The 15,167-nt window shown below is 38.3% G+C and overlaps 1 protein-coding gene across 1 annotated transcript in view; it reads left to right on the top strand.

Moving 5' to 3' along the window:
* The window catches only part of Pou6f2 (POU class 6 homeobox 2), a 370,228-nt gene that overhangs the window by 96,470 nt on the left and 258,591 nt on the right, over positions 1 to 15,167 (top strand). The window contains exon 2 of the mRNA XM_046460650.2: positions 13,818 to 13,909. Coding sequence (XP_046316606.2) covers positions 13,818 to 13,909 — 92 coding nt within the window. The remainder of the gene's footprint in view (positions 1 to 13,817; positions 13,910 to 15,167) is intronic.

Below are 15,167 nucleotides of genomic sequence, written 5' to 3' on the forward strand. Positions count from 1 at the left end.
CTAACCTATCAAATCCTGAGGATATTTTGAGATTGTATGTAAATTTCCATTTTATTCTATTGCGTATTCTCTGTGCCATAATAAATTGAAAGCCATTGAGTAATGAGAGCTAAAGTATTGTATTCCTTCTAGGATATTCAGATTTCACATATACCCACGTGATTTATTTATTTATTTTGGTACCAGGGATTAACCCAGGGGTGCTAAATCACTCAGCTACATCCCTATCCCTTTTTATATTTTATTTTGAGAGAGGGTCTCTCTAACTTGCTTAGGGCCTCTTGAAGTTGCTGAGGCTGACCTTGAACTTGTGGTCCTCCTGCTTCAGCCTCCTGTGCTGCTGAGATTATAGGCATGGATTGGGCCAGGAGGAATTAGTATGTGTCTTATAAGTAGTGGCATGTCCTGGTTTCATTGGCAATTTTTCTTCTTCCTCAGTGGAACATAAAATATTCATGAGTTTTATATCAGTAGCATTTTAGATTTGATGTCATATGGAATTATTTTTAAATTATTGGGCAATTCTACTATTTCACCTTTTGACCACTATATTCATGGATTTGCTGTATTTCTTATTTTAATTGCAATACTAAAGTTCTAAAGACAAATGTAAATTTGAGAAGTAGTATTTTTTTAAAATATTTAGAACATGTAGGTTATAATCAGAGTCCAAGTCATGTTTCCATAGGCATATTTATATAGATGCTCTGACATAGGCTCCAAATTATGCTAATGTAATTATTGAAAATCACTACCCACTTGATACTATCATGTAATGGAGTTAAAACATGATTAAAGATAATCTGAACAAGCCCTTGAAGCTTTTGTTCTATATGATTTTAAGTGGAACCAAATCTTTAGAACAAGAAGACAACAAAATAATGCTTTGCTAAAAGAATAAAAGAATATGACCCAAGTCTATTAGTGATATAACACTCTATGAATGCACTTAAGTTAATAGCATCATTTAGCAATAGGTGCTTTTTCAATTACAGTAATGCTAAGAAATAAATAGACTGAGTGAGAGAAAAATGGTCAGAGACACATGAATTGGACAACTTGTTTAGCTGTTTGGATTTTTATGAAAAACTTTCAGGGAGAAAAATATTATCTAACCCACAGTTTATTGATGGGACATTAATTTGAGTTTTCCTACTTGAGACCTACTTCATCATATTAGGGATGCAATGTTTTGTTACCCCATCTCCAAAGAAGGGTTTGTGGCTCTTGATTATTTGTTCCTCTTGTGTTGTGCAACATCCTTCCCATCCTGAACAATTTTGAGTTGTCATGCTGTTATACAGGCTCCATTACTGTAAGGGGTTGCTAACTAGGTGTGATGCTACAATTTCATGCAATGTAATTCCTCTGGGGGTATTTCCTTCCTGTCCTTTGCTGAGTTCTAAATGACCCTACTTTCACCAATCTTGAGTCGCACGCAAGAGTGATTGCAAATGCTACCCTTTTGGAGTATCTGTGCAGAAATGCAGTTTTATTTCCACTTTAAGGGATTTAAAATTTTTATTCTCCTTTTTTTAAAGTGGCGCTCTGGCTACTTTTGCAAAGAATGTGATGTTCTGAGAGCAAATAACTGAAATGGATAGGCCAGACTCTTATCTTCATGGATCCTCACAAAATGGAAAAGTAAAGATATGGATATGGAAGGAGAAAGTGGTCAGGAAAATTGCCATAAATCACAGAGCAATGATATTGGGCTAGATTTGGCATCCGTTTTGTTGTGTTTTAAAAAGGATAAATATGCTTCCCTTTAAGAATGTGGGGCCAATTCTTCCTGCTGTGAACCTCTTCCTTGGACGTCCTCCCACCAGGTTGCATGGGGTGAGAAGTGGCCCAGGCTTATTACTGTGATTGAGAGTATTCCTGTTGAAGATTTTCCTCTCTACATCCCCACACCTCTCCCCCCAACCCTGATTCTTGTGAGGGGGGACTTAAGATACTAGTGCAAATGTCTGAAAAAAGTTTGGAGTCACAGATGCATTTATGTTTTAAATACTGCCCAAGTAAAAACTGAAAGGAAGGAGGAAGAAAGGGAGGGAGGAAAGAAGGAAGAGCTGAGGGGAGGGGAAAGAGATGGAAGATGGAAGGAAGGAAGGAAGGAAGGAAGGAAGGAAGGAAGGAAGGAAGGAAGAGGAAAAGCTGTGAACTCCAACCTAGTGCTTCTCACACTTTAATGTGGTGTGAATCACCCAGGTATTTTGTTGCAATGTGGATTCTGACTCAGGGGTCTGAGACCAGGATGACTGAGACCCAGGAGTCTGCCTTTCTTAATAGTGCCAATGCTGCTCATCGAGGGTTCACGCCCTCAACTGTGGAGACCCCTAAACTAAGAAAGTAGCTGTCATTTAGCTTGAAATTAAATTTGTTTTTTAAATGTTTGCGGGTGCTTATTTCTTAGAAGTTTGGCCAAGTCTGTCCAAGAAACAAAATGGATCACAGGAAAACATGACTGTGGTAGAGCCCATTCTTCACCTTCCTCCCCTTCTCTGCCACTTTCTCTTCTCCATCACCTACTTTCCCAGACTGGGAACCTAGAATTCTCTAGAGCCAGATTCCCTTAGGTACACAAGAAAAAAAAAATCTGAGAAACACATTTCTATCATGATGTTGGTAATTTATTGTGATCTGCCTCCCTGAAATTTTTGCATTGGATATATGGTGTGGTGTGGTCTTGGAGTCAAATGGAACTGGGTTCAGTTCCTAGCTAACTGTGTGACCATAAGTGAGCGTGTCTAAATGTATAAAATGGGAATGATCACCTGGTTAACATGGGGCTAACTTCTGTGATAAGTATGAGACAATCTGTACAGGTGGTTCCTAATTTAGAATGGTTTGACTTACAATTTTTCAACTCTACAATGAAGTGAAAGCCGTATGCCTTCAGTAGAAACCATGATTTTTTTTGAACTTTGATCATTTCTTGGACTAGCAATAGGCAATCTGATATTCTCTTGCAATGCTGGAGAGAGACTGCAAGCCATAGCTCCCAGTCAGCCATGTGATCAGGAGAGGAAAAACCTTACACAATAGTATACTGTGTTGCTAAGCTGTGATGTTCAGTAGGTTAGATACAGTAAATGCATTTTAGACTTGTGATACTTTCAACTTACAATGAATTTATCTGGACGTAACCCCATTGAGGAGCATGTGTTGAAAAACTGAGCCTAGTGTCTGGCACATAGTAAATTACGTAGTAAATAAAATATTTGAGCAGCAGTGCAGCCTAATGGATGAAGATGTGGGCTTCCATCAATTAGAAAGCTTAGGATACCATTGCGTCTCTGGCATTTTCTTAGTGTGCATAACAGACAATGAATCAGCCTATAGGATACTTTCTTGTATAAATAGACATAATGATTATAAACTCCTAGTAGGATTGTTGTAAAGGTTGATAGAATACCATATGCAAAGTACCGGTGTGTGACCTGATATATAGAAATTTATGTATATAAAGAAAATTATATTTTTGTCTCTAAAAATTAAAAAAAGGATTGAGAGAAGAGATGACTTATTTATTCAAAAGAAGAATCATTTTTTAGGAGTGTTTGGTCACATATTCCCTGTGCCTAGAAGAATAAAAGATTTAACATGTCGTGCTTCCTCCAATCCTACCATGATGACAAATTCCCAAATGCTGTCACAGCCCAACCCATCTACAAAAGAAGTCATTGGTTGAAGGTAAAGCGGAAAAAAAGTATATACATTTCTAGGAGTTTTCATTAGGTTAAACTTCTTCCACTTAATAAAAGATTTTCCCTTAGATGGAAAACACATTCTCTGGGGTAGGGAAAGAACATTAAATATCTTTGTTGAATTATTATGTTAAAGCATTGCAGTTTTTAACAATCATTTTATTTGGCACAATTAAATGTTAAAATCCTTCTTTCTGTCTACAAAGCTATTAAAGTTCTACTTTAATTTGACTGCCCTGTGAAATCGCAAGGTCTGGGGAAGTTATTGGTCTGTAATAATCAGATCACCTGCCCTTGGCAGTCACAAATGCGGCCACTGTGGATGGAGAACCACACTCTTACTGTGTCGGAGGTCTCTGAGATCTTGTACCATGCCTATTATCAGAAGCGACTGCACCCAGAGGCCATCATTTTCAATTGAAATAATGATTTATTCTGTTGTAGCTCATGGTTAAATCATATTCTGCACGTCAGATTAGTAGCCTACTTGCTGCTGAAGGGTTGTGCAGAGTTCAGACCTCTGGCAGGCATCTAGAGTCTTGGAAGAAGAGAGGGGAATGATGTATCACTGTAGTTTCCACATTAACTTCAGCTGAGCCCAGAGTTTGGGCTCATGTCACTATGATGTACTTAGCTCCATCCAAACCCTGTGTCATTTTCAGCCTTGGGTTTTCTAGTATCCAGGTGAGGCTTCTCAGTTGATAATCTCAGTGAGTTAAAAACAGTTTGAAATCTCATAATGAGATCTTTGATGGGGGCGGTCTTATAGGTCCATAGGACTGAAAAGGGTGCCTTGCAGATCTTAGAAGACACACCAGAATGTTGCTAGAAGAGGGAAGGGGGTAGGATATTGCAAAAAGAACTTCAGGGTCCTCTGAAACTCCCACTTGTACACTGCAGTACTATAATTCATGTGTTCGGTGAGAAAAAAAAAACTGCTTCCTTCCCTTCAGCCTCATCTCTACACCCCCAAACACACACACACACACACACACACACACACACTTTCTCTCTCCCTTGCATCCCAAGCTAGTGTCGAAATTTCAAAAATCATTATTTACAGTTCTGACCATTTTCTAATCACATTTAAAGTCAGCTCTAAGTAATGCTTGCCTGTTTTACTGTGGGTAGGTAACCTGGGTGACTTTTTAAATTAAGATAGTCAGACTGCCTTAAAGTATCTATGTTGTAAAGTTTGGGGACAATTTGATTTTGCAGCCAGTCAGGAGAGAAAATTGGTATTAGTAAAGGCATAGCACTATTATAAAGGTAGATATACAACTGAAAAAGCCGTGTGACCTCTTTCATATGCTTTTTCCCTTAAATGAATTTCTGCTCTGTCTCCATTATCATCAGATAGATAACAGCAGGTGATAAAAAAAAACAAAATAATTTTATCTTAATTTTCTACCAAATGTCATATTTATGGGGTCATTGATAATGGAACATAATAGATGTGTTGATGAGTGTAGGTTTGTTTTCCCATTGGAGGAAAAAAAGCCATATTTAACTTTTCAGTAGAGCTGGGTGTGGTGGTTCATGCCTGTAATCCCAGTGACTCTGGAGGCTGAGGTAGGAGGGGGTTGCAAATTCAAAGCCAGCCTGGGAAACTTACCAATGCCCTATCTTAAGAAAAAAAGAAGAAGAAGAAGAAGAAGAAGAAGAAGAAGAAGAAGAAGAAGAAGAAGAAGAAGAAGAGGAGGAGGAGGAGGAGGAGGAGGAGGAGGAGGAGGAGGAGGAGGAGGAGGAGGAGGAGGAGGAGGAGGAGGAGGAGGAGGAGGAGGAGGAGGAGGAGGAGGAAGAAGAAGAAGAAGGAAAAGAAAGAAAAGTATCTAAATATCTATAAAGATACACTTCAGAATTTGTATGGAGATACAAAGGTAGACTTCTTGAAGGAGTTGTAAACTTAGGTGCAATTTTCAAAATGTGAAGACCCTCTATGAGATGCAGTGTCTTGATGAAAAACTAGTAACCCCGGATTGTGTAGGCACTGACTCAATGGAAACTAAGAGTGGGCTGTGAGCAGAGCCCCCTTCATGGTTAGGTGACTCCTACAGTCTCACAGTTGGTGTCTAATGATCTGAAATTATACCTTGAAGTTCTTAATAATTTGCTTTTGCATTTATGTTTTGTAAATAACCCCAATGACAGAGCATGTGAGAAGAGCTAGGAAGGGGCTACCTATTCTCCCCAGGTCAGGATGGTGTGGGTTGCCCACTCCCTGCGTCTGGTGTCCCTGGAAACCTGAATGTGGCTGTCATACTCTCCCTTCTGCCCTTCTCAAGGAACCAGAGTTCAAGTGATGAAAAGGTCAGACACTTCCCAGCAGAGTCTTCCCACCCACCACTGATCCAAGTGTCTAGCACATCCTAGTGGGGAGCTTGGCCTTCTGTGATGGCCAATGTTGGGGCGAAGCCCTGAAGAAGGGGAGACTGACTTTTTAGCTCCAGTCCAGGGACTTGCATTTTTATTTTGCGCTGAGCCCCATAGATTTCATAGCTGGCACTGGCATAAGGATGAATAGCATGAAATATGAAAAGGAGACTCCATAGATGGGCATAAAATCACAGGGTATATATGACCTGCATCATAAACAGAGCACCTGTCAATCATTTGGAAGGGAAAACTTCACTTTGAATGTAGTGTTGAAGGTGGCCCCAAGCAATGACCTTGTCAGAAGATGTGCTAGTTTCCTGGGAGAAGTATGTTGATATGAGCAAGACTTAAATTTTTTTAAAAAAGCATTTAAAAAATTAGACAAACAATTTTCAACTGGTTTAAAATCTGAATCTAAAGAATCCTAACTCTAATTGCTAGAGATGTTTAATTTTTTTATATATATATATATTTGTTGATTGATTATATATCACCTTCTGAGAAGTGTCTGTTCAGTTTCTTGGCCCATTTATAGACTGGGTTCTTTTGGGGTTTTTTTGTTTGTTTGTTTGTTTGTTTGTTTGGAGTTTAACTTTTTGAGTTCTTTATATACCCTAGAGATTAGTGCTCTATCTAATGTACAAGTGGTAAAAATTTGGTCCTAAGCTTTAGGCTCTCTATTCACCTCACTGATTGTTTCTTTTGATGAGAAGCTTTTTAGTTTGGAGCCATCCTATTTTTTTTTAATTCTTGATTTTAATTCTTGCGCTATAGGAGTCTTGTTAAGGAAGTATCCTAAGTACAGGTTGAAAAAGACATGAATGATGTAAATATACTTTGTATACAAGCAGAGAGATGAAAAATTGTGTTCTACGTATGTAATATGAATTGTAATGCATTCTGCTGTCACATATAACAAATTAGAATTTTAAAAAGACCAATTTTACAAAGAAAAAAAAGAATCCCAACTCACTACAATGTACATAAACACCAACAAACACACACATACATATGCACATATGTGCCTACATGCCAAGGACCAGAGCTGGCCTGCAGGAGATAGAAAGATGGGTTAGAAGGAGTCTTTATCCAAAAAGAACTTACACTCTTGGAGATAGCAGTACTTAAGGGATAATCCCTACCCCAGAGCTTTCTATCTGCCAACAGTATGTCATGGAATTTTGCTAAAGTATGTTTGATGACTCTCTTCTTTTTCATCTCTCTCCAAGAAGAAGTATTTACAGAAATTGAAACCTTTATTGGCCTGGATACCACAGGAGTTCAATGCTGCTTTTATTAGATGGATGTGAAAACAAATGATAAAAAGTTGTTGGAGGAAGACTGGAGGGAGATTTGGTAAATTTTGAGAAAAGAAAAATATCTCTAAATTCTCTGTAGTACACAGATACTAAATCCACATGTAGAACTGATTATTGAATAATTTGGGTAATATTACAAAAATATATTTGGATAATCAAATACAAATGAACAATTCATAAGGAGTTTTGTTTGTGTGTGCTTTATCTAAAGGTCCCATTGATTTTTCATGGTTCTTTGCAGCATTAAAATAAAAATCAGCATTTAGAACCACAGGTTCTAGACCCCTTGCCCAAAGAGCAAGGTGTGGCCTCTCTCCACCAGAGGCCAGTTAAGTCATTAGCTAGAATAAAGCAATTTGGTTTTTGCATCAATATCATCAGACATTCTCTGTTCTCCAGGACTCAATGAGCAAAGTTACAAGTACCTGACAACACAATTTGCAAAAACACACAAATCTTTATGTGAATTAATGAATGTTTGATTTTCAAGTTTGGCTTATAGAATCACCTTTATTACTTTAGAGTCTCAAATTCCACCAAGAGTCAGTATAGTGTTTTTCTGTACATAAATACATGTGTGTCCATATCATAAAGAAATCTTGACTAGCAATAAAAAATGGCAAACAATGGCTCTGAAAAAATGTTTATAGAGACCTCCACTCCCTCCTCGGCATTTAGTAATCTTGAAGAAATTGAAAGAAAGGGAAGTTTAATTTAGAGGGGCCTTCTGCCCTGCTTAGCTGGGGTCACCTGTCCAACATGAAATAATAATGCATTCAACTGTCCATCTTATAATAAGTGACTTTTGCATCACCTCAGTTACTGGTGAAAACTGCAAATAGTGGGCAGGAAGGTACGAAATAACAGAAAGAGCTGAGAGATCCCTGTGACCTTCATGTGATTATGTTTGTGCTAATGCATAGAGGACAGAAGCCCACACTCAGAGGTCTGAAGAACCTGATTCATTAAAAATGCATTGGTTGTTAACAAGGGAATCTTACGTGCTGGATGCTAAAGGGATGGTCAACACATGGTGGGGACATCAGGGATGAGCAAGTCCTATTTGCATTTTTGTTTCCTTTTCAATCTACTGCAGCCACCATGTCCTCTTCACAAAGATAGTGGGATAAGGCTTCAGAAGGTATATATCCACTTAGGGTGAAAAATATTATATGTGTTTCTTCAAATGACTTTTTTGAAAGAAGTAAATTCAAAACTCTACTCTGGATTATACACCTGTTTACTTTTGGAGTAGCTGAGAGGTGCTGAGCCTTGTTTGCCTCTGTTAATGAAAAACCTGTTACAACAAAATTAAAAAAAAAAAACACAACAATTTGCAAAACAAATATGAACTTGCTAGGAACATGGTAGCACTCATCAGTGACAGCCACTCAGGAACTCCGAACTTGAGCAGGGTGGGGAGATGGAGCTTGGGAGGCTCCATCCTCAGGGAGGCACTAAAAGGAGGAGTATTGGGCTGTCATCCCTCTCAACTCTGTGAGTCACCATGTTCCTCCAGGGCAGAGGAATCTACAGGAAACTTCAGGTTTCAGATGTGAGATCACACCTGGAAAGATGGTGTTGTAGGAATGAATGGTTTCTGACAGCAGGCATTTTAACAATTAAAAACCAGTCTTTGCCAAGTACATTCCCCAAACTCCTAGTCAGTCTTTCAATGTCTTCACTGTCCTTTCTGTAACAGATTTAAATCTGGTTTCTCTGTATTTGCAAAGAATTAACACATATTACATAGCTATTTAAAATTCTGTAGTATGGTTCTTTAAAATCAGTTTTGACAATCCTTGAATTACCTGTGAATTAATTATAATTACAAAATAGATGTCTCTGAGAGGGTTCTTCCCCTTTCTGAGCTAGAAGTCAATCAGGATTACTATGAGACAAAGTTCCAAGAGAAAAAACTTGGAAAGCCATGGGGATTGCCAGATGAAGATGCATCCACTATTCATAAAACTAATTGCACATGGTGTCCTCAGTGCAGAGGAGATTTAGACTCTCCTGTGGGCAGCTAAGTCAAAATGTCTACAGAAACCACCTCTTAGAATCTCTGTCAATAGCCTCCTGTGGAATGTGACCCTCTGTGTGTTTGAGAAGCTCCACAAATGATTCACAGTCTCAAGTGTGGACCACTAGTCTTAGCTATGGTCTGTGTGAGAATTTGGAAGCTCTTTGCTGGTGTCTTGGTGCCATAGTTCCTGATTATGCAACCATAAACTAAAGGGAATATTATACAGTTAGCTCTCTGTATTTCTAGGATCTATAACCCCAGATTCAACCAACGATGGATTGAAAATAATTGGGGAAAAAATTTGCATTTGTACTGAATATATATATTCAGTACAAATGCAAATATATATATATATATATATATATATATATATATATATATATCTTCTTTTCTTGCCATTTCTGCCTACACAATATAATATAATGACTACTTACATAGCTTTTACATTGTATTAGGTATTATGAGTAATCCAGAGATGATTTAAAGTATTTGAGAGGATATGGGTACATTTTATGCAAATGCTACACTATTTTATGTAAGGGACTTCGGCATCCCTGAGCTGTGGTATCTATGTGGAGTCCTGGAATCCATCTTTTGGATACTGAGGGATGACTGTTATAAACATCTCATTTTATAGCCTCTTAAAGACTCAACTGTTTATTTCAGTTCCAAGCATTCATTTAATGGTGCACTGTAATAGTTAGAGGTAATGCAAACCTTTGCGGATGTGTAGGAAGGAGTGGGCTGTGCACATAGGAATGGGAATATGTACTGAGTTGCCTCAGGGGAGGTGAATATTATGGACAGATTAAATAGTATTTAATATTATTAGTTTAAATGCAAATTTTATTAGAGTATAGGATCCAACAAAAATTGCATTTGTATAGCAAGCACGCACCATTTCAAGAAACGTACTTATTTACATTTATATATTAGCTTATTTAAGCCTCACAACAGCCACCCTATGATGGAAGTGCCGTCATTATCCCCGACTTCTACAAGAGGAAGCTGATGTATAAAGAAATTAGGATACAAGCCCAAGTTGGTGCTCTTAGTTAAGTGGCAGAGCTAAATATAAACCTAGGCAGAGTTTAACATTTAGAAACATCCCTGCCTATAACCCTTCCACCAAACTGCTTTTCCTTTCTGTGTTCATCGGCTTTGTGTCATGAGGATAGTTTCACCATTTCATTTTGGTTCACCATTTCAGAGGTTCTAGTCCATGGTCCATAGCTTTGAACCTGTGGGGAGGCAGCACATCATGGTGGGGAAGCCCGTGGTAGAGGAAAGCTGCTGACCTCACAGTGGATGGAAAGCAAAGAGAATGAGAAGAGGGGCCAGGGCCCTGATGTTCCCTTCAAGGGCACAGTTCTAATGACTCAACTTCCTTCCATAAGGCCCCATCTCCCAAAGGCTTCACCACCTCCCAGTAGTGCCCCAGGCTGAGACCAAGTCATCAGCACATGGGCTATAGAAATATGCCAATTAATTGAGGTACAATTTGCCAATAAGCTAGTAATTTGAAGATACTTCCAAGGCTTAATGTTAAACAATTGCAAGTAGCCTCCTTGATGCCAACATCAATCTTAAAGGAATTATATCTCTGCCAACCTCTATTGTTATTGAGTGAATACTCATCACGTATGAATGATATCCCTACAAGAAGTAGGGAACCTGCAGCCTAGTTCCATAACCCTACTGAGCTTGGAGTTGCTGTGTAAAAAGCACAGGAATTCCCTTCAGAACTGGCCTCAGGGAGCTTTCTTGGGGTTCCTTGGTCCCCAGAGATGTAAAATATTTTCCAGACTCTAGGTCAGAAGGAACCTACCCAACCCATTCAAGTTTGTATTTTTATATCCATGCTCCTGGAAACATCTAACCTCAAACTCTCTGCTAATGCACAGCTAAGGGTGGCTTCAAATCTCTGAAACCTTTAACCAATGTTATTTATTCATTCTGACTGCTGGATTCCCCTGCAGCTCTGAGAAGGTCCCTATTCAGGAGTGCCTACCAACTAGACAGATTAGTATTATGGTCCTACAAGGTTAAGCATGATACACATGTTTGGGGGAAATGGAGATGTGCATTAAGAAGAAACATTACTTTTTGATCCAGGCAAGAGAGCATACATAATCTCCTCTAGAGCCTGTGAAAGACTTCATTTTACACATGAAATTGTGTGGAATTGCCCCCAGACTGCATTGAACATGGTTTTTAAGAATAGCCAGCCCTGGAACAAGCTGCTGAGCACCAAAGAGGGCCTCAAAGCAACAAAGACTAAATGTAAGCAAATGCAATCTGTGTAAAGTTGCAGGGAAAAAACACACTTTTTGTATACAAATTGCCTTTATAGGACCATCCTAAACATTGTAATGGCATGCATTAGGAAGAGTCCAAACTGAGCCTGGCACACTTTAAAGAAAAATGACACAGAGGGGCTTGCATGGACTGAAATTTTCTTAAAATTTAAGATATACACACACACACACACATAAAGGGCTTTACATTTTTTTTTCTGTAGATCATAAAACTTGCATTTCGCAATCTGGTTAAAAAAAATCCATACCTGACAAATTTGGGGAAGCAACAAATTTTTAAAAACAGTGAAAATTTTTAGCCATTTGCGGATTAACCTAATCTGAATGTTTGACCCAAAGCATCATTTTGGGACAAGGTAAATTATTTGCAGTCATGAAGTTCTGCTGAGAATTTTAAGGCAAAATAGGAATCGGGTATATAAGAACAGACACCATGAGATTACATTGCATAAGGCACTTTCTCATTTACGATGCTCTGCTTTTCAAGCATAATAAGTAAATCATATAAAAAATTTAGAAGAAAGATCTTCTCACATTATGGGGAAATTGTTGGCAGCTTCTGATAGGTCATCTTACCCTTGTTATTAAATGACAGCGATCATTAAAATGCCAAACATATTTTGACAGAATTCACTTTATAAAATGTCAGCAAGTCTGTGTTTTTATTAGTTTGTTCCAAATCAATTTAGAAATTTCAATAGAATGCTTGTAAGTATTCCCCAAGCAATGTCCATTCCTGACTTTCTGCACAAAAAAAAAAAAAAATATTACAAATTAATCAGATTTTCAGATTTCTGCATAATGGCTTTGCACGTTTATTGCTTAATCCTATTATAAAATGCTGTTATGATTGACACATCGCTGTGGAGATAGAAGTCAATTGAATAATATGTAGCAGTCAATTTTATTTGTAGCTTAATGTGCTGAAGTATTTTTTCCACATTTCCATTATTTATAAGTCTGTCCCTTTGGAGAATATATAGAAGAATTTGTTTTAAATGAGCCAATAATACCTTCTTTAAAATTTATAAGTGTGACAGAATCATACCTTTTTTTTCTTGGTCATCCATAGCATGCCAGTAAATAGGGTTTGAATTGTCTTCCACTTGCTATTCATAGGACAAACATCAGGAAAGAGGATCTTGTTAAGGTTTGCTTGGAATTGGATTTCCACCATCCCATTAGAAAACTCCAAGAAAACAAAAGCTACCTACTAGAAACCTTCAAAAATGGCTGCCAGTTTTGTTTGTATATTCACATATTTATTGTTCTACTACTGTCTTAACACTATGGTTTGTCCTGAAACAAAGCACATAAGCACACACAGAGGCTCTAGTGTTCAAAGGACTTTAAAGATTTGCTGTTTTGGTGTTTCCTGCTTTGTAGTCTGAAAGGATTCCAGCACAGGAAACAAGTTTTGTTCAGTGCTTAGCATGGGGGGGCGGGGGGGGGGGCTCCCAGGAGTTACTATGGGATTCCTCCTCTTTCAATTAGCAATCAAGAAACTTGCTGAAGGAAATCCATGTACTTGTTGGAATATTTTGAAAAGTGATTTTTGAAAGAGGCTTTGTTCTTAGGAAAAGGCACGTACAAGATTCAGAGTCTGAAGCATGTGTGGAAAGAGGGATTAGGGTATGAAGAAGAGGGAAGCCATATTAGGGGATAATGTGGATGGACTTGGTCATGTCTAAGATCGAACCACTTTGGCTTTGGAAAATTAGATAAGCTGTTGCTCACCTGTGCACAAAGGACACAGTTCCCCATGTGTACCACACGCTGCCATGCACTACGCACACTGATGTCTGATGCAAACCTCTTGGTGCAACTGATGATAGTATTGCTTTCTCCACTGTCCTCGCTTTCTACCTTGCTATGACTTTGGCCTTTTTGAATGTCCCTTCGCATCATTTATGCAGTTGACAAGTGATTTGAGCACTGGAACTATTGATAAACTACTCTGTCATATCATTTGTCCCTTAATGCTCTGTGACATCACAGGGAAACGGGGTCATGTGCAGTTCCCAGGCTGGATCTCATATTAAGGGAGCATGTCTCTTTTGAATTTTAGGGGCCAGGGGCAACGCGGCACCATCAGACCCAGGCACTCCTGACCAACACCAGACTGGCCAGACTCACCCCCCATTTCCCGTTGGGCCACAGGTCAGTATCTTTCAACTGCTATCCATTAGGCTGCATTTAGGATGACTTAACCATATAAATAACCAAATAAATAATAATGAGTTAAATCCAATTAACTCCAACAGAGCAAAGATGATGATAAATTTTCATATGGGAAGCTGTATGTCTACATTATTTATTAAATACCACCAAGAATATGCATTTGCAAAACTATTCTCTCTTCTTTAAGGAAAGTTTGTTTTAATCATTTGGAAACATTTTTCCCCCTCTTAAACCCACTCCATCTGTTCTCTTGGTTACTGTGCAGTTTTCTTGAAAGTAAAACTTTAATGACTGGAGTGTGAAGAAAATTAAGTTATTTCAACCTTACTATAGCCATTTTTGAAATACAAGATGTGATTTAATATAAAAAAGTTAATGCAATTTTAATGCAAGTTCAGCTTATTGGGTTTGACAATACTGTACATCACACATAGCTCCTGCATTAATAAAGAAATACATTCATTATTTTTTAAAGTCCAATATTTGTTTTTTGCAGCCTGGTGTGGGTTATATGGAGATGTAGAACACAATTATAAAAGAGTGAGCTTTTTTTAACCTCTGTCGTTTAGTATGAAGCTTTCAGAGTTCATCCTATTTTTATGGAAGGAGATATTGGGGACTTTTCCTTCCGCTGTCATGTTGTTCCTGGAAATTAATCACTTTCAGCACATTGAGGGCTTGCCCAAGAGATAAGCTTGGTTAGTCTTGTTGTTCTAGTTGCTACCAAGTCTCCTAATAGCCTCAGATCCTATCCTCCATCTCAGAGCAAGTCTGGGTAGATATCTATTGGGTTACCAAAGCCCAGAGAGCATTTTATGGAAATTTCAGTAACTTCTTTCTTTGTGTTATACCCTGTATAATGTTGTTGTTACATCATGCATGTGTGTGTGCACAGATGTGCTTGCAAGTGTACTAATCCTAACACACTCCAATACCTCCAGATTAGGAACATAGCACGACAGATCCAGGACAGTGAGGAATGGTGGCACTGTGACAAACTGGAGGGACATGGCCTGCTCTCAGCCCACAAATCCACTTTAAAAATCCTTCAGGCCAATAACTTCAAATCTATGTATGTCATCTTAGGACTTGCCTGTTTACCTTCCCATTTAACATATTTCATGGCAGTGATGTCATACCAAGAGTCTGAGGGTCACCTTATAATTTTATTCTTACACCCAAAGTCTGTTTATTTTGCTCTTTAAAGTAATTTTGTATTTTTTTAAAAAAGAGACAT

The sequence above is a fragment of the Marmota monax genome, unplaced genomic scaffold (genome assembly GCF_021218885.2).
Source record: "Marmota monax isolate L192 unplaced genomic scaffold, Marmota_monax_Labrador192_F-V1.1 WCK01_AAM20220418_F8-fsc00107, whole genome shotgun sequence".
In the NCBI taxonomy this organism is placed as follows: Eukaryota; Metazoa; Chordata; class Mammalia; order Rodentia; family Sciuridae; genus Marmota; species Marmota monax.